The sequence below is a fragment of the Chenopodium quinoa genome, unplaced genomic scaffold (genome assembly GCF_001683475.1).
Source record: "Chenopodium quinoa cultivar QQ74 unplaced genomic scaffold, ASM168347v1, whole genome shotgun sequence".
Taxonomy (NCBI): Eukaryota; Viridiplantae; Streptophyta; class Magnoliopsida; order Caryophyllales; family Amaranthaceae; genus Chenopodium; species Chenopodium quinoa.
Window position 1 is genome coordinate 882,011 of NW_018743175.1, and position 20,573 is coordinate 902,583.

The 20,573-nt window shown below is 36.0% G+C and overlaps 1 protein-coding gene, 1 long non-coding RNA gene and 1 pseudogene across 2 annotated transcripts; 1 reads left to right on the top strand and 2 right to left on the bottom strand.

The window, feature by feature from the left end:
* The first annotated feature begins 4,694 nt into the window (after nucleotides 1–4,694).
* On the top strand, nucleotides 4,695–6,489 carry LOC110732322 (probable thylakoidal processing peptidase 2, chloroplastic). Its single transcript, XM_021912245.1, has one exon. It carries the CDS (start codon nucleotides 5,454–5,456, stop codon nucleotides 6,003–6,005), a length of 552 nt encoding a protein of 183 aa, XP_021767937.1. The 5' UTR covers nucleotides 4,695–5,453; the 3' UTR covers nucleotides 6,006–6,489.
* A 797-nt stretch (nucleotides 6,490–7,286) lies between these two features.
* On the bottom strand, nucleotides 7,287–11,764 carry LOC110732323. The gene is made up of 5 exons (XR_002513464.1): nucleotides 11,466–11,764; nucleotides 11,110–11,172; nucleotides 8,429–10,243; nucleotides 7,688–7,989; nucleotides 7,287–7,566 (listed from the first exon to the last, which is right to left on the bottom strand). It is a non-coding gene; the product is annotated as an uncharacterized LOC110732323 (long non-coding RNA).
* Nucleotides 11,765–18,012: 6,248 nt separating this feature from the next.
* LOC110732806 lies at nucleotides 18,013–20,245 on the bottom strand (annotated as a pseudogene).
* Nucleotides 20,246–20,573: the final 328 nt, after the last annotated feature.

Consider the following 20,573-nt stretch of genomic DNA (forward strand, 5'->3'; position numbering starts at 1 on the left):
ATAGTCGCGGAGGCTCTCGTCCTCCGCCTGCTGCAGACTCATTAGCTCTGCAGTGGTCTTCTCTCGGCGGTTGGCCGTAGAGAATTTGCTCTTGAACTTGTTGGAGAGGTCGTTCCAACCGGTTATGGAGCCTTCCTTGAGCCCTTTGGTGATCCAGGATTGGGCAACACCTTTGAGGGTCGTAGGAAAGTATTTACACCAGGTAGCCTCAGACCTCGGGTTCAGATACATGTGCCCCTCGTAAGAGGCAATGTGATCCTTAGGATCTGAGGTACCATCGTAGGTAATATGTGCCGGGATTTTGACCGTTGGCACATGCTCTTCCAGAATCCACTTCTGGAAGGGCGAGTTCGATGGAACCATGACCGCCTTCCCCTTGTACCCGGCCTCAGGGACCTCGCTCCCTCCTCTCTCAGAGGTGGAAGTGGTTTTCGTCCCCGGCTGAGACAAGGTTGGGTGGGGTCCGGTATCCTCTGGGAAGGTGAGGCGGCTATGCACACTCACCTCCCTCGAACCCAAGCGTTCATGAACGCTTTGGCGGGCGAATTCCGGGTCCTTGGAGGGCCCCATGGAATTCTGAGCTTCGGAGTGGTCAGAGGGTTGAGGGTTCCTCCTCCTCTCCTTACTGGAGTTTCGGGTGTCCCCTCGCCACCTCTGGCCGAGCTGTCTATGTGGTGGAACTTGTCCACCATCATCCTGACCGATCCTCCTTTTCAGGTTTCTCGGCTGGTGATCATCAGGCATCTGGATTGGAGCCCCTTGAGCTTTAAGGAACTCCATGCAGATGGCCACTGCTCTGGCCACTTCCTCGGTGGAGGGTCCGGAGGGAGGAGTCTCCCGCGGATGTGACCTGGATTGCACGCTATGGCGCGGCGGGGAGTTCCTCGCACCTGAGCCACTCGGTCTCGGGGATGGCCCCGGCTGCCGAGTGTGGTGCGAGGTGTTCTCCTCCTGGAGGCTAGGACCTCTTGAGGCTTCCCTTTCCGGAGAAATGGGGGCCTCCGATTCGGAAGAGGCTTGCTCCGGGGAGGGATAAACCGGCTGGCGTTCCCTCACCGTAATCCGGCCTCCTCCCTTCTTAGCCTTCTTGGAACTCTTTCCACTCTTAGTCATGGCGACTGCCGGAGTGTTTGATGACTGACGCGAAATTTAGTAGCGTTCCCCACAGACGGCGCCAAATTGTTTCGGATGAAAACAATCGAATCTCGGAAGATCCTTTTATCTTGAGGGAACTTGGTCTCGGTCCGAACGACGCAGGAGCCGAGGGTTTCCTGCACAACAAATACACGTAAACTAGCCTCGGGGGGGACGCCGAGGAAGGCCCCTCCGATGCTTAAGTCAGTATATTAGAGAGAGACAGCTGTGCAAGAGTTTAGTTGCTTGAGGCTTTATTGTCTTACCAAGAATTGACCAAATTGTTGGCTTTTATACCTTGGCTAATGAAGGAGGCGGATTGGGCCCGGAAGTCAGTTGGGCTGGGCCAAGCTGATTGGGCCGTTGACTGACCTTGACATGGCTTTGAGGATGTTGATTTTTGACTTTAGCACATTTGGAGAGTTGAACCTTAACCTTGGGCTTTTAATTGGATCATTCAGTGACCAGGCCCAATTGGACTAAATTGGACCCAAACAGATGGTTATTAAGAACACAATATATATAAAGGCAATGAAGATTAGGGTGAAAAGAGTCCAAAAACTGCATGGAAAGGTTTGGTATCATGGCCATTCTAGTGTACTTTGTGGGTCCTTAATATGGAGGGGCTTCCAGAAGGGGCTAACTACCTAAAATATCAATAAGAATGTACATAACATAAGGTGTAATTTGTAAGTGTGAATCAATTTTAAGTCTTTTAACTAGTTTATCTCTCGTTAAAACTTAAAAGTATTCACCTGATTTGGTAATCGGCTTTTATACGTCATGTAGTAATACAATTAGAATTGTGTTGGATTAAGGATAGGTTTATCTAAAGTACAGTGTTTTAGCCAAAATAAAAGACTAATTGAAGCAAATTTTTCTCAATGGCTTTTGATAGTTTTGGCTTATTATTTAATTAGCACATAATAGTAAGCAATTAACAATTGATATTATCAAAAAATAAATAAATAAATAAATAAAAATAAAAAAAAACAATTGATATTATCAAAACAAATTTGAAAACGATCAATACAAATAGTTAGACCTACTCGATCACAAACCCTAAAAATTGCTAATAGCTTTAGTTGGCCACACTAGCCAAGTAAAATAGTTAATTAAATTAAAAAACATTTGTCATTTGAGATCCTAGAAAATAACTCTATACACATACTCCTCAAGCCCTCATCCTAATAAACAACCCTTTCTATGTCTTAATAGGTTAAGATGGTTTGTACCTTCCCAAATAAATATTTAAATGGAATCTCAATATTGCTTTGTTAGTAGAGCAGATCAGATCATATCATATCAAATCAAATCAATCCTTTTTTTTCCACCTTTTTTAACAAGTGAATGAGTGATATTAGAAACATATATTGATGGTTTGATCTAGACACCGGTTGCACTATAACATTTCTCCTTACTTTTTTGGAGGTCTCATGGGGTTGTTCATACGTTCATAACTAAGTTGGGCCTCTTTTTTTTTACCAAGCAAATGTAGAATGAAAACTTGTTATAAGTTCTATTGGTGGGGTCACTCTCTTCCATTCCAAACACAAAGTATGCAGAAAAATATAATGGCCAAAGGCAAAATCATGAATTGGTCCTACAAAAGGGAGCTAGTTAGGGCCCTCCATCTTACATCATATTATGACCCTTCACCTTATAATCTTTGGTGAAAGCACCATCTTAAGTAGAAGTACGTAAAAGTAGAATGAAGTTAGATGACATATCTACAAAAGGAGATACAGAGCAACTATCTTCAAATCCATTCGTATCCTTTGAGCTTGGATAACATGGAAATTACCCTCTTCCCTTTTTCTCAAGGTCAGCCACAAGCACATAACTTTAAATGACTCTCATAGTCTCATGTATTTCACTTATGTTATTAATTTATCTCCGTCTTTTTTTTACCAATATGGCACTGGTTGCACTTTTTAACAATTAATATCAATCTGATTAACTTTTTAGCTTTATAATACTTTTACTATGATATTTCTAATATCTACGTTAGTTATTCTTAGAATAATGAGTCATGCAAATGAGAATACCACACTTTGGTTGATCAAACCGTTTAAGACACCTATGATGATTATACAAAGAAAATCTTAAAATAAAATTATTAGTTAGAACAAGAGAGGATGTAGAAGTTTTAATAATGTGCGTAGTTCTTCACTTTTCACTTGTTCTTTATAGGAGTAGTTCTTTTTACGTTTATTTGACTGTGTATATAGATCGTTCATTTTTGTTCTTATACTAGTGGCTTTATTTTTTATTCTTATACAAGTGGCTTATTATGTGCAAAGATTATGTGATTTTATGCATAATATAGATCAAGTAAACAGTTTCAATCAACATTATAGAGAAGAAATTTAAACATTGAAGCTCAGGTTGAAAGTGAGAGAGAGAGAGAGACATAACTTACATTCTCATCTATCCATTTAGATTTTGTAAGGCTAAACTTTGAACATTATTCACCCTTAATGTATACTAAGTATATTGATAAATTTAAAAAGGAAATTATGTTGTGAAAGTACTATGTTTAAGATAAATCTTCCAAAGTAGTAGTAGTAGTAGAAGTTTTAAAATTCATCAATATGCTTCTAGAGATTAAGTGCTTAACATTAAATTTCGAAATTTGTTTATGCCTTGGTAATTATAATTAATGTAGTATGTGCATCCTAATGGTACTAAATCATGTTATTAAGTGATTTTTTGTAGTTTGTGGTATAAGATTTTTTTTTTGTGCAAAGTTTGTGGTATAAGATACATGACTAAATATATGGAGTACTTAATCCTACACCATTCGTCGACCCATCCAACTTTTGCAAGCCAAACCCTAAGAGGAAGAGCATATATAGCGGGTAAAAGTGCCCCCGAGTCCCCCCAACTAATATGTAAGTATGGAACAAATTAAATCCCAAATTCACATATAACCTCAAAGTCACGAGATGGGAATCACACCAGGCAACCACCAAGGCGGCACCAAGTTTGTTTGTCGAGTGTTGGGTTACTTAACAATTTAGCTGTATACACTAGACCTGGCAAATGGGTCATTCGGATCGGGTATGGGTCGGGTCATTTCGGGTTGGGTCAAGTTCGGGTCAAAAAGTTATCGGGTCAAGTTCGGGTCGGGTCGGGTCATTTCGGGTTTCGGGTTGAGTTCGGGTCAACTGATAATCGGGTCGAGTTTGGGTCGGGTCAATTCGGGTTGGGTCAGTTCGGGTCGGGTCAATTTCGGGTCGGGAATCGTTTTTTACTCAAGTGGCCTAGAAGATTTTGTATTCCAAGAATCTCAAAATATGTAAAATACTTACACTGTTACACATTACAAATTAATAAAAAAAATTAAGTTAGTTTGATTGCGGTTATTTTCTATTTTAGTTTGTCCAGGTCAAATCGTTAGCTTAAATAGATTCTGGTCATTTCAGGTATAAAGTAATTTTAGTTCGGGTCACTTTGGGTTTCGAGTCTATTTGGGTCAATTAATTCAAGTTAAAGGTCGGGTCACTTTGAGTATCGGGTCAACTTCGGGTCAGGAAAACTTCAGTCTCGGGTCACTTCGGGTCTCGGGTCAACTTCGGGTCGGGTCATTTCGGGTCAGGTCGTTTCGGGTCAAGTCATTTCGGGTTTCGGGTCAAGGTCGGGTCAATTCCACTTCGGGTCAGGTATGGGTCGGGTCGGGTTGATTTCGGGTTTCGGGTCAATTTCGGGTCACTGTTTTCGGGTCAATTTCGGGTCATGGGTCGGGTCATTCGGGTCGGGTCTGGGTCAAGATTGCCAGGTCTACTACTATACACTAATACACTTGTGCATTTATGGACCTAGCGAGTTATGTACGGAAACTAGAAAAAAACACAAGAAAATTCAAATAGGCAACCAACAATAGTGATGGATTCGTTCAAACAAAACAAAGAAAACAAAAAAAAAAGGGTTTTTCTACATTATGACCCTGTTTTTTCGCTTTTTCTACGTTGTGACATGCCTTTTTTGATTTTCTACGCTGTAACCCTAAATTACCAAACGTTTCTACGTTGTGACCTTGCCGTTAAGTTGACGTTAGTGTCTTCCGTTAAGTCAAATTAACCCTAACGATGTTAGGCTGTTAGGCTGTTTTGACCTAACCACCGCGCAAATCTACCCTCTCTCCACCACCTCACCGTCTTCTCCACCCTTCAATTCCTCGAAACCCTAATCGATCAGTCAACCAATTTTCCTTCAATGGAGTTCTTTACTCTTTAGGGTTTCCACCCCCTTTTCCTTGCCATCTCTCTGAGACCAACCTGCTCCGTATCTTATTCGATCTTACAATATTCGTTTTTATGGCGATCCGATACACCGTCTCTTTTTGCGCTACCATTGCCCAGAACATCGCTTCCTCAGCCAGTCACCGTGTTACGAATTACCGATGTATTCATGATTTTGTCACGAAACCTCGGGCAACGGCTGCGAACCCGAATTTGGATTCGCGTAAGAATTACCATTATTCTCATCGTAATAATAGCACGAATAATCAGCCGGATGTTCGGCGATCGAAGCCCAGTTCGAGTTCTAGAGGTAGGACGTCGTCGTTTAGTACTTTTGCTGCGGATTTGATTACTGGGAATAGTTGTAATAGTAGTCCAGTGGCTGCTGGGTTGATGTCGCTGGTGAATTCCGCCATTTTTGGAGGTTCAATTTCGAGTACAATGGGGTCAATGGGAGTTGCGCCGCTTCGGGGTGCTTTGATTATTCCGTTCTTGCAGGTTTCGAAATGGCTGCCGTGTAATGAGCCTGCGTTGATCCGATCGACGAGTAATGATGTAGATAAAGGAGGGACTTCGAAGGTTTTGGATGAGAGTATGATAAAGAAGAAGGTTGTTAATTTGACTTAACGGAAGACACTAACGTCAACTTAACGGCAGGGTCACAACGTAGAAACGTTTGGTAATTTAGGGTTACAGCGTAGAAAATCAAAAAAAGCATGTCACAACGTAGAAAAAGCGAAAAAACAGGGTCATAATGTAGAAAAACCCAAAAAAAAAAGTGACGTATAGCTCTTGTGAAATAGACGAGTATACAAGTATGTGGAGAAGGGGGCTGAAAAGTAAGTGCAGGTTAGTAGTATAGGAAGTAGTTGTTCTGTCAATTAATAGTTTGGCCCAAATCATGATTATGGATAGAATTTTGAGGGCTTAAGCTTAATGGCCATAATTAAGACCAAGACTATTGTGTAAGTAGTAGGAGTAGTAAGTAGTAACTCTCTTAACTGAAAGCTAATCAGCTTTGGTGCAGTGCGCCACTCATATTATATTATGCATGTCATTAATCTCATGATTTCTACTGTAATATATTGGTGAGGTGGGATTGAAATATTACATATGTATGTTGTCATATCTAATCACAAATTCGCAACACATGTCGCTTAGTTTAGTTAGTTAAAAGTTATAAAAGATGTCTATAAAATATTAAGAGTCTTAATATTAATATATTTAAGTATAACCTTAATATTAAATCAAACCTCGTCTATACTTATATAAGTGTAATATAAGAGGGATCGTTGAGAGCCTCGACACCCTCCCTATTTATTTACAAAAATAGGCCACCCAGCCTTACCTCTAAACTCATAATGTAGGGGGTATTAAGCTTAGACCTGGCAATCCTGACCCAGACCCGATAACCCGACCCGAATGACCCGACCCATGACCTAAAAACAGTGACCCGAAACCCGAATCCACCCAACCCGAAGTGGGTTTGACCCGATCTTGACCCAAAACCCGAAAAGACCCGACCCGAAAAGACCCGACCCAAAATGACCCGACCCGAAGTTGACCCGAGACCCAAATGACCCGACCCAAAGTTGACCCGAGACCCGAAATTGACCCGAGACCCGAAGTGACCCGTGAGTCCGAGACCCGAAGTTGACCCAACCTTTAACTTGAATTAATTGACCGAAATAGACTCGAAACCCAAAGTGACCCGAGCTAAAATTACCTTATACCTGAAATGACCAGAATCTATTTAAGCTAACGATTTGACCCAAAATAAAAAATAACCGCAATCAAACTAACTTAATTTTTTTTTTTAATTTGTAATGTGTAACAGTGTAAGTAATTTACATATTTTGAGCATTACTTTTCTCGAATTCTTCGGCCTTTTCTCTTTATAAGTTATTAAAATTCGTAAAAAGATTGAAATTTAACGACTATTCTACGGAGTTTGTCCGTAAGATTGAGAAAAAATTTACTAAAGCTTGAAATAAAAGTCATAATTCTCACAAGTCTAGAAAAAAAATAGTACAATAATAATGCGTACATAATGTTCAATACCAAATGAAATTACAAAATATTCTAAATAATTATACTCCAATATTCGACTCTTAAAATTGTTGACAATTAACACTTGGAGCCGCCGCCCAATCCACATAAGAACCAAAAAATCCATCATCCTCATTTGCTGCATAAATATAAAAACAATAATATAAGCAAAATACACTATAAATGCAAAAATAAAGAAACAAGAATGTACAAGCGGGAATATGAATATACATATTTAAAAAAAAAAAAAAAATACTTACTTTCAAAAGAGTACATCCAACTACGAGTTGTTATTAAAGCCTCCACATTTTCAGGAATTAATGAACTTTTCATTCAATACTCAACTCTCAATGCTGATAGTTGATTCGGAAGCGACGATTGTTAGGGGCACGGCCAAAATATCTCTAGCCAAATGAGAAAGGCCTTTATATCGATGCTCATTTTCTTTCCAAAAAGCTAATATGTCAAGCTCTGCTTTCCGATCTAGTTTAGGGTCCTCAAGGTAAACATCCAATATTGACCTCTCATCAAAAGAAGATGAGGCTTCTTTATCGTCATATTCCTAAATCCAACACAACAAGTCAACGACAAACCATAAAACATCAAAACAAAACAACATAAACTTTATAATCTTAATAACAACTACTTAACTTATAATCTTAAAAGAAACCAGTAATTGACAGAAAAAATAAAGTAAACACAAGAAAAACAGAAGGCAAATATGTAAAAAAAAAAACAGTCTAACTAATAGATTAAAAATGAAGGATAATCAAAAGGATTATAAGTGACAGACAAAATAAAGTAAACACAAGAAAAACAGAAGGCATAAGTTAACTGCCAAGTAGCCAGATATTATAACTAGTAATATCGCATAATGACCTGCTAACATTCTGCTAACATTGTTTAAACTCACATAAATTATGCTTGAATTGTTTGAAGTTCCTGAGAACGGCCAAAAGACATGCACAAATGTCAAAATAAAATAACAGAAGTACAATTACCGCAAAATAGTCGAATTTTCGCTTGCGGTTTCCAGTTGAAGTGCTGCTTATGAAGGCTCTGGAATTTGAGGCATGTGCCATATCAGTGTTGTTCAATGTCGATGATGTTCTAGTTTTGGCATATAGCTTATAAAATTTCTCCAACTTAAGATGGAGATCACTAACTCTCAAGGTAGCCTCAACATCTCCAAATATGCTTTCATAACAATACTTTAGCACTGATAATTTGGAACGAGGATCAAGAATCATAGCAAATGCAAATAACATGCCATAATCATCTTGTTCTGAGTTAAACCAATACTTATCAAACTTGCTCTTCATTTCTATTGCCATTGTCCTCAAAACATCATCATCATCGTGCTCCAACTCTATCAAAAGCATGAGAATCTTCTAAACATTCCCAAAATAAATATTTGAGGTAGGATACTCACTTCCCGAGAACATCTTAGTTATCTCATAGAAGGGTTCTAAAACATCTCGAATCTTCTCAAGAATATCCCACTCTTCAAAGGTAGGACACCATTTTTGAACTTCAGACATCTCCCTAAAAGCCTCACGATATAAGATAGCCCTATCAAGCATCATGTACGTGGAGTTCCACCTCGTAGGAACATCAAGCCACAATGATTTTGTTTCTTTTATCTTAGCTAGACTTACGCAAGATCGAAAAGTGTTTTTTCTTGTTTCAGAATATTTTACCTTCTTCACACAATGTCTTACTTTCTCAACTATATGTTCAATGACCTTAAGTCCATCTTTAACAATGAGATTTAATACATGTGCAGCACATTGTACATGAAAAAACTCACCATTATACAACAAAGCATCTCGTGCAAGTAGAGTTTCCTTCAAATAATCTTGCATTCTATCATTACTAGAGGCATTGTCTAATGTGAAGCAAAAAATCTTATCATCAATACCCCAATCTTGAAGCATGGACAACACAGCAGCATACATGGTCTTTCCGATGTGTGGTGAATCAATATGACTAAAGTTAAGCACTGTACTAATTAATTTCCAATTATCATCTACATAGTGAGCTGTCAGACAAATATTCCTCAGTTTGACAAGAGGTCCACATATCACATGTTAATGAGATACGACTAGAGACTTTACTAAGTGTTTCCTTTAACTGACCCTTCAAAATTTTATGCATTTTTAAACAATCAGCTTTAGCAGTATTCCTACAAATGAATTTTACATCATCACTTAAATATGCATGAATTTCTCTATTACCATCATGCTCAACCCAAGAGAAAGCATACCCATGTTTTATTATGGCTTTAGCTACCAAATTTCTGTACACAATTTGGTTAAAGATTTTACCTTTGTTTGAACCGTTTCCTCCTTGGTTTTTCAAATATTTCTCATATGCACTGCATTTTCTTAGATGTCTTTGCATATTTTTTGTTCCATAATGGGGGTCGGTTATGAAGGATGCTTTTTGGCAATGTTTTCAAATTGACCTCTGCTTTCCATCACTAGATTCCGTCTTGTCAAGCGTGAGGAATTCCTGCCAAACTAGACTCTGTTTCTTTTCTACAGCTTGAAATCCAGATTCCATAGTGCTCACATTATTGTATTGAACTGTAACTTTAGGATCACCAGCTTCTTCCTCTTGTGTACAAACATTGGCTACTTCCTCTTGTGTACGAACATTGGCTTCTTCCTCTTGTGTACGAACATTGGCTTCTTCCTCTTGTGTACGAACATTGGCTTCTTCCTCTTGTGTACGAACATTGGCTTCTTCCTCTGGTGTACACTCATCCTCTGGTGAAAAAATAGGCTCGTCGTAAATAATATGATCATCCATTGCTGCAAAAAAAGCAAGAATAATATCATGGTTAAGAAATTATCAAAGCTGAGAGTGTAGGGTGGAAATCTGAGAGGCTGGTATTATTAATGATGTCCAAGCTAAGATAAATTTTAGCAAATGGTAAACAAAATCATCTTCCTGAAATTACAGTTTAGTAAAAAAAATCTGAGAAGGTGGAAATTTTCTGCAATTACAGTTTAGTAAACAAAATCATCTTCCTCATCCCTTCAATTCTTTCATTAATGATGTCCAAGCTAAGATAAATTTTAGCAAATGGTACATGATTACTAAGTTACTAATTGTAATTAAGTTACTAATTGTAATAAAAGAGCATTTTACATGTTCAACTCTACAGTCTACACTATATGTGGGAATGGCCCTGATAGGCCTGAATCAATTCCACATTTGTTCTTTCAATATTGTTACAAAGCTCAGTTAATGCAGCAGAACAAGCTATGGCTTCGACTGAATGCAGACCACTAACTTCAGTAGAGTGTTCAGATGGACTACTTTAGGAGCAAATGAGCAAACAATTTCAGATATAGGTATAGTTCTTTTGATATTAGTGGTTATTAATAGGTTGTGTTTCTGCTAGTTTTTGTTAGCCTTGGGGAAGGGGGTTTTGCCAAGTGAAATCATGATAGTGAGTGACTCCACCCCACCCACTCCACAACAACCAGAAATTCACCATCCCCATTTATAATTCTTCTCAATTTGTCACAGACACAATGTATCAATCCAAAACAGCACTCAATTTTGCAATTAGTATTATTGTCAGTTTTCACACATAATGAAATAAACCAAAAATAGAAACTAAGAAAAATCAAATTTCAAAAGGCCATTCCAAAAATGGAAACTTTTTTACCTGGAGGAGTTGGGGTTGATCCAGCGGCAGGTGAAGAAGATGGAGATGGGGCTTGGGCTAAATCTGAACAAAAAGGTACAAAATTAACAAATAATTAATCACATATTCATAAGTATTCAAAAATTAATCAATAATACAAATCCAATAATACGAGTAATTGGACTATAGGATTGCAAATCAACAGTATATCCACACTAGTGACACTACTACTACCTGAGTCATCAATTGCATAGCAAAATCCAATAACATTTAAAATCCAAAACATCGAATTTTACAAGAACAATGTTGATACTAATTGAATAATTCGATTGCAAATTTAACAGTAATAAAGAAGGGGAAGATAGAAAGAGGGAAACCTTGCCTTGCCGAAGCGCTTGAGATCAGATGAGGAAGATTAGAGAAGTCAGAACTCAGAAGAGTGAAAGACAAAAGAGAGTGAAAAGTTGAAAACAGCTGAGGATTGAGGAAGATTTAGGACTTTAGGGTTTTTTTTTTTTTTTTTTTTTTTTTTTCCTTATTGTTTTTTTTTTTTTTGTTTTTTGTATTTTAGAAATTACTAAATTAGTCACCTTACTTTTACTCTTGAAAATTTGGAGGGAGTATTCCCGCTAATAATTTTGGAGTTTTAGCCATTTGGGGGGAAGAATTTCCCACAATTTAAATGTTTTATTTTTGTTTCCCTCTTAAATTTTCACTTTTAAGTTGTAACTTTGTTAAAATTGAAATTTTAAAATTTTATAATTGATCAACAAGTGTGTTCGTAATCTTATATCCGAATATGAGAATATTTCAATTCATTAATAATACACACGTTTTTGTTTGTTGACACGTTTTGACTAAAAAAACGTATCAACTAAAAAGAAACGGAGGAAGTATCATATTGTGTTGTGCACTAATTACCCAACACTCAGTCATTATAAGTTTATCACTGAATAAATTTTTGTTTTTATATATATAAACATCAATATATAATGCACGATAATGATCTTATATTCAATCAAAAAGTAATATTCATTTATTACATTAGTTTAGTTGTTTAATTAAGTAGTAGATAGATACAAGCATATCTGCATAACTGCAATACTTCATAATTCATTAGTTCATAATACACTAATAGTGATGAGACATCCTATGAAGTAATTTAGACCGGAGAGTCTGAGCTATTAAGTAGCCCGAAAAAGGTTTGATCTAAACTTATCAAGTTTGAATTTGAGATCAAATTACCTTGAATAGGAAAAACCTTGTTATGAGTTTCGTTTGAAAAAAATTAATTGGAATCGGATAGGTTTACAGTAATGTTGTTAATCAACTTTATAATAAAGTTTTGTGTCGTTTTCCACCCTTATGTTTAAGTACTTGATCACATTTACTATTATACATTAAAGCATGTAATTTTAAGAACTAATTACAACCGAGTTTAAGTTGACTTGTTTGAATTCCTAATTAACAATAAAATTTTTATCAAACGAAGCATGTTATAACTTATTTTTGATTGAATCGGTCACAAAAATTAAATTGAGTATATGTTTCAGGAGATCCTGAAATTGATATTCAATCCAAACACCAAAAAAAAAACAAGGTCAATAAAAGTGTAACAATTACTATATGAGTATATTCCATGAAAAAAGAAACCTTAATAAATATAGTGAGTTCCTCGTCAAAAAATAAATTAATATATATACAGAGTTGAATTTAACCCAATGCATCGACCCGAATATGACCCGACCCGAAGTTGACCCGAAATTTGAACCCGATAATTGACCCGACCCGAACTCGACCCGACCCGACTTTGACCCAAATTGCTGACCCGATACCCGACCCGACACGATTATCTGTCGACCCGAAATCAACCCGAAACCCGAAGTGACCCGACCCGACCCGAACTTGATCCGATAACTATTTGACCCAAACTTGATCCGACCCATACCCGACCCGAATGACCCATTTGCCAGGTATTTAAGCTAAGCAAAAAGTTATAAATATTTTGTAAAATAGGTAAAATGTCAAATAGGAATATAATTCCTAAAAGTCCTAGTGCCCATTGCCCAATCTGTTTCGAAATGAATTTTAATTCTCAATTTAAATATTGGTCAAATAATAATCCTTAATATCTAATCGTATTATTATTGTTGTTAATGCCAAGCCTTTCATGACGTGGAATATGGTTTTAAGTTGTGTGTACTTTATGTGTGCTACTATGGTTTGCATGTTTGTTTTCCACCTTGTGTTAATCAGTACCAATTAACATGCAATCACTCGTTATAAGACTATGGACAAATTAGGTTAAAATCCCGTGCATTGTACGGTTGTTAAATATTTTTGACAATAATATTATAAAATATAAAGTATATAAAAGATATGTAGAAATATTTCATTTGGGTATATATGGAATATGATTGTCAAACCCAAAAAAAAAGATCATAAGGTATAAATAGTTTACTTAAACTTAAAGATTTTGTGCAAAAAAAAATAATCCGAAAAAGACGGGAAAATTTTTCAAAGATAATAACAAGTGTCATTGGTTATTCGCTTTTAATGGCTTACATATATTATAATTCGGACTCTTAAATATAGTGATCACCTTTTATATATTAAATCTCATGTGCTATATTAATCAGCTTTAGGCCTTGTTTGGTTGACATGGGAATTAAATTTCCATAGAAAACTGCATTTTATGGGAAGTTATTTCCCTAATGAAATTCCTACAAAACTTCCTAAATTTGTTTGGTTGGCAATATAGGAACTTAGAAATCCCATGAATTTTGATTAACCTAGGGAGGCTAGGTAATTTACTTTCCTTGTTTTGTGGGAAGTTGAAATTCCCATGAATTTCTACTTCCCTTATTTTTGCTTTTTTGTGTCAACTAAATAACTCCTCAATTTATCAAATCCCATGAATTTCCACTTCTCATTTTATGTTGTCAACCAAACAAGACCTTAATATATTAGTCTATTTAAGATGTTAATTTGATGATCATATGGTAATTTAATAGTCTCTTTCATTTAGTTGTCCCTTTTATAGAATCTAGTAACAATTTATAAGTCTCCCTTTAAAGAATACTTAGTAGTTCTCTACTTGTCCCTCTCATGTCCTTTCAAATTAACCTAATTCACAATATTGTTAAAGACATTCACACGTGTCAAGCTGTTGGTTATTTAACAAGCCTATAATTTGGCGACTTCATAAAAAGAATTTTTTGAGTTAGATGATTGAAAATTAGATTTGATGAGAGTTGAAAAGATTTTTGATATGTAATTTGCAATTTGGTTAAGTAGACTCTAGTGTCTAAAAAATGTAAACTTATAAGAACTTTTTAACTCAAACTTAGAGTTTTGTGGTTGTCTTCAAAGAGTCTTTACTTGTAAGTCATCATTTCATGCATCATCAAGTCTAAATTCATGAATAACTAAGGAAATTTTTACAAATAAGAAATTTATGCATCTATCGTTTCCTTTATCATAACATTTCATTTTAGAGTCTTAATTAGATTTCATTTTGCAGTTAAAGTCTATCTCCATAAGAATCTAGATAGGTGATCATGATAGGGGTTCATTTTGTTCATAACAAGTGTTCATGCATTATTAGAAGTCAAATACTCTTAAGAGTTGTTTACATCTAAAGTTTCATACATCCGAAGATCCATTTTCATCCTTAAGTTAGTTTCCATCCCTAGATCACTCTATAACCCCCCCCCCCTCCCCTATAATATCCCATAGTTATATAATAAAGCAAGTCTCGATTTATCACCATGATAAAAAAAATTGTAAATTAAGCAACAATCTTGTAATAAAGTAACCAAAGATATCCGGTTAGTAAAACGTATTTGCAAATTGTAGTGATACAAATGTAGACCCAACATTTAACTACGTATAACAACTTATTATGAAAATGTCATGTACTCATGTCGACCGGGTTTGTTTGTTTACTTAGCTACTTAATTATCACTTAATTTGCAATCCTAATTATTCAAGGTGATAACCTTAGATTTTGCTCCACTTAAAATATACTTGTATATCTTTTTCTTTTGTGTTTTTCTTTTCACAAGTGGTCAATTCAAAACCCAAATTTTTATTTTTATTTTTTCATTTTCAAAAACCTAGGCCCAATCTATCTCAATGATAAGTCAGTATTCATTCATGCAAACTCAACTCATGCATTTGTACTTATGTTGCATCATATTCATGGCCTATCATTCGACCTCATTATCTAAGTCCAATCCCTCTAGTTCACTATCCACATTTCACATAGTTCCAAGCATGTATCATTCATGCATCGACCATATCTAAGTGTACATGGCCTACATGCCCACTCTCTCTTTATAATTCTTTTAGCCCCACATTATTTCTTAATCTTCAAGTATTACAAGCACAAATTTCTCAAGTTGCATGACATTATCAACCTGAAAACTTAGCAATTACTACATTACACGAAATGTTACTGGTGTTAAATTATGACAAGCAATGGTTAAATTTTACATGTTGGTCATAAAATGCATCATAGCAACAAATAATACACAGGATTTAGTACAAATATCAAGTTTTAATTCTCCCCAAAGATCTTATACACTCAAAAGACATCAGCCTTGTTAACAAGAATGTCGTCTTGCTCATCATGATCAGAGTCTGAAGACTCTGAAGTCTGAACTACAGCGAAAGTATCTACCAATTAAGCTACAGTGTTACACTAGATACAATATGGGAGGTAAAAGACAGTAGATCAGAAACGATTCCTAAGGTTGTAAAAGGCTTTTTTTTTCTCTCTCTATAGACATGGCAGGAAACTGGCATAAGAAAATCTTTACAGAATACCTAGTCCAGAATGATTAATAGTCAGTTGGAAGAAGTAAAATTATGAACAAGTCCTAAAGCAGGCCAGTTGGAAGAAATACATCAGACCTGCATGTTGTTAGCAACGTCAGAGCCCTGACTTAGTACAGCTTCATAGCATAGCATAACAATATAGGGAGGGGCCTAAGGCAATATATTGTGTAGCTAACAAACTTAATCCCATAATTGTGTAATTAAGCTTTTTAGCTTAATGTAAACAATGTAAGTATCTCTTGGAGACTAATAATAAGAATTTAATACCCAATTTGTATACAGATACTTCCTCAAGCATGATGAAGATATTCTTCCATGAACAAAAACTCTGTCCTACTTGTTTCTTCTCAAGAAAATCACGTCAGCCTGAACTCATGATTGCATAAAAAGTTAATGACTAATCCACTAGTTTCTAATAACTAATCCACTAGTTTCTCATGACCTGTAGAAACTCTAATAATCGTCGGCAAGGTATCTAGTAGATGTCCCACAGAAGATCAAGACAGGACACAAAATGTGTCATATTCACGCATCAATTTAGGCAAGTGAAGACAAGGCAAGGACATAATGTATCATATTTACACATTAATTAGGGACATTAACTAGAGAAGCCAAAGATGAGTTTTCTTCAAGTTCATTCACCATCTTGCCTGTCAAACAATTTGAGAATGGAGTATGGAGCCCAATTTCTGATAATACTGTTAAAAATTCTGAGCTCTTAAAATGACTCTTATCAGCTTATTGGTGCAAGGCTTTATAAAGGCTCTAAGACATTTAGCTTTTAGACATCAGTGTGGTCAATACAATCTTATTATAGCTAATTATAAAAGAAAATTCATCATTCATCTATCCTCAAAAGATTTTCTCAAGCAAAACATTGCCCCAATATCAAGTACTTTGACATTCACCTTTACAAGCCCCGGAAAAAGTGGGGGGCTTATGTAAGTACTTAGATATATTTCACCCTTGCTCCTATTTAACACTCTACAATTGGACTACTCATCTTAAGGGTATGACAAGAACAAACTTCTCAAGTTGCTCTTCCCATGTTTTTTACCTGAAAAAGTTGCAATTACTACTATTCATGAAATGCTATTGGTGTTAAAATTATGACAAGAAATGGACAGATTATACATATTTATTATAACGTGCATCACAGCAACAAATTATATACAGGATTCAGCACACATATCAAACTTTTAATTTCCCTAAAAAACACTCAAAAGACATTCAGCCATTTTAACAAGAACGTCTTGCTCATCATGATTAGAGTGTGAACTACTGCAAAAGTATTTAGTAAGGCTACAGTATTAATTTGTTAAAACGAATAAGATATGGGAGATCAGAAAACAATTCCAAAGATATGGAAGAAGACAGGCTTCAGGAAATCCCTACAAAACACCTTGTCCAGATTGATTAGTCTTAAAAATTTCGTGGGCAGGACATCTAAAATCATGAGCAAGTCCTAGAGCTGAGCCAGTTAGAAGAATTACATCACCCAGCATGTTTGGGGCAAAAGATTCATTTTCAAACAATGACCGTGAGTCCGTGACAAAGTATAAGAACTGTAACACCCAACTCATTTACTTCCTCAAGCATAATGAACATATTCTTCATCTTCTTCCGTATTTGTTTCTTTTTCAGGGAAATTATGTCAGCCTAAACTCATAATCGCATATAAAGTTAATAACTAATCCACAGCACAAAAGTATGGCACCAGCTACATATGACATTTAGAAACCCTAATAATCATCAGCAAAGGTATCTATCTACCTACTAGTGTCCCACAGAAGGGCAAGAGAGAAAAGGTCATAAAATGTGACATATTCACACATCAATTTAGGAAGGGAAAGACAGGACAAAGATACACAATGTGTCATGTTCATCCCCCTCTTACCTGTCATAATATTAGAGAATGGAATAGGGAGGCCAATCACGCAAACTACTGGCGGAAACTCTGAGGCTCTGAGCACTTACAATGATTGTTATCAGCTTATGGGTGGAAGGCTTTGAAAAAAATCAAAGACATTTACCAATGCGTTTAGACACCAAAAGCTCAATAACATATTATTATAACTAATTTTAAATGAAATATATATTATTCATCTTCTGTTATAGAGGATGTGAAGTCCACTTTTTGAGTATTTCTATATCTTTTGTTAAAATCCATTCATAATATTAAATTGATATGAAAAGGCAAAGTTTGATGAGCTAGTACAAAAGGGGGAAAAAAAAAGATAAAAACGCATGGTTTAACCTTCGATGAGACTATGATAAGAAGGTTTACCATACTGACATACTCCTGCTTCCCTGAGAGAAATAAATCCACCAGTAGGCAGTAGCACATCAAGCAGTCAAGATAGCCAACCTTCTTTCCTGTAAACAAATATCTGGCATTAGTATCTGTGCAACTTTTGATTCTTTTATTTTAAATAATGTGTAACTTAAATATGCTGCATGCACAATGTGTGCTCTCCAGATCAAACAAGTAAAAAAGCAAACTTAGTTTCTCTTTTTTCGTTCAACGCCACTATACATCATGTCATTCTTGCAACACCAGATGCAGTTTGGAATACATATTGAATAGGAGAAAGGGCTGGAGAAGGAGCCGGAATTGGAAGAACAGCAGGCGGTAGGGGTGGTGGGGCAGTAGTTGAAGCTGGAGGTGCAGAAGCAGGTTCAGGAATGAATCTGGGGAAAATGTATTTCAGCCTATTGTTTCTGTAGTTCTTCCAGAAATAAAACTGTTGTCTGTGTGCCAATTCCTGAAAATTTTGAAGTGCTAGTTGATCATGTAAGAGCATCCTGAATTCCTGATGAAAAATTATTTTTTCTCTAGAATTTGATGGCAAATACAATTGTATTTAACAGCAGACAACTCAAAACCGTGAGGATTGAGGTCTGGTTTAGGGTCCTTTTCCTTACCTTAAAAAAAAAAGAAATTAAAAAAAAATAAATAAATCATGCATCTCTCCTATAAAAGAGAAGAATCATGTCCAGGTGTTGCATCTATTACCCAATTTATATTATATATTTTGGTAAATAGGAAGAAGTAATGAACATTAAATGAAGCAATATTTATCAAGACAGTCCATTTGCCCATTTGGTAATCGGTAATAAACTATGACAATAGCAATGAGCTTTGGGTACTGTTAAAGTGAAAACTCCATACTAAAGCCCATAACCTGAACTTGTGATAGACCTATTTGTAAAGCTAGATATTCCTATCACATGACTGTGATAGACCTTTTTTAGAAATAACTAGGTCGAAGAATCATATAGTCAAGATAGATCACACTCAGTAACCCACATCCCACATCCTAAACATGTGGACTTTTAACCCCCTAACCTCCACCTGGAGATTTAGGGAAATGGGGAAAAGGGCAATCCAGCATATCATTTGCAACAGCAGGCAACACTACAACAATTAATTCCTTGGACATTATGTCAAAAAAAAAAAAAAAAATAAAAAAAAAAATAAATCTTACACTTCTTCTAACTCATAATTAATGGTGAAAAGAACAAAGCTTGGATAACTGCTAAGACTGTGATAAACTAGGTAACCCATGTATCAATGTATTATTATTGCTAGCTACCTAGCTCATTAGGGCACGAAGGTAAACCGACACAAATCATGCTGATTTCATCAAGGTGCAATTTATAGAACAGGCTACATGGGGTAGTACAAATGCCCTTGCTTAGAAACCAATGACAAGTCACAAACAATTCTTTTCATCCTCATCATTTCCAACCTTTTGATGCATCAATCAAAGTCAATACAAGAGAAATAAGATAACATAATTACCTTGCTCCCAGGATGAGCTATTGCATTGCGGAAGTTTGCATTTTGCAACAGCTCGAGGAAGAACAAGCAGTGAGGATACCTAAATGTGACAGTGTCATGTTAACAGGCAAGAGAATAGGCTAGCCAAAATACATTTACAAAAATATTATCCATTTGGCAAATTGCATATTTCAAATCAGCTAATTAAGTGGACATAACAAATATACGTACACTATATATTTTAAAAACTCTGGCCGCTGCCAATACTGAAGGTATTTCAAATAACCAAAGAAATTGTCGTCTTCAAAATAGCGATTCTGTGCCAAATCCGCACACAGGTAAAACTTTTCCGTTTATTTTGAAGTTCACATTGTACAACTCCAGGTTTCACATCATTAGTTATAGGAGAAGTAATATACAATGGATGTAAGTTGGATTGGCAAGACACTGAACAGATTCCAATTCAAGTAAAAAACATTGGCGTCCATCATCTTGATCCTTGTAGACATTTTTTATTCTGAGAATCAGCATCCATAATGCAAAAAATTATATTTATTAGGAAGAGATAGTCAACAGAGATGAGCTAGTAGGGCTTAGTAATTTTGTACGTACGAGTGCAATTGTGCAAAATGGGATGTCTGAAGAGTAGAAAAAAGAGACAAGGAACCCATACATTCACAAAATCTACTCACACGAAAAGTCAACTTTCGGTTGTCTATAAATCTACAATCAATTTTAAAAAAAGGTTTAAGTCAGCAAATATGCCAAACTTTACAAATGAAGATTTTGAGACATTGGTTCTGTATGCAAAGATTAAATTTGATTCAACCACATTCCTCTCATTGAATTTAAATAAGAG

Bases quoted from the DNA above. Each gene is read 5' to 3' on its own strand.
- LOC110732322 (XM_021912245.1), top strand. From the start codon at position 5,454: ATGGCGATCCGATACACCGTCTCTTTTTGCGCTACCATTGCCCAGAAC.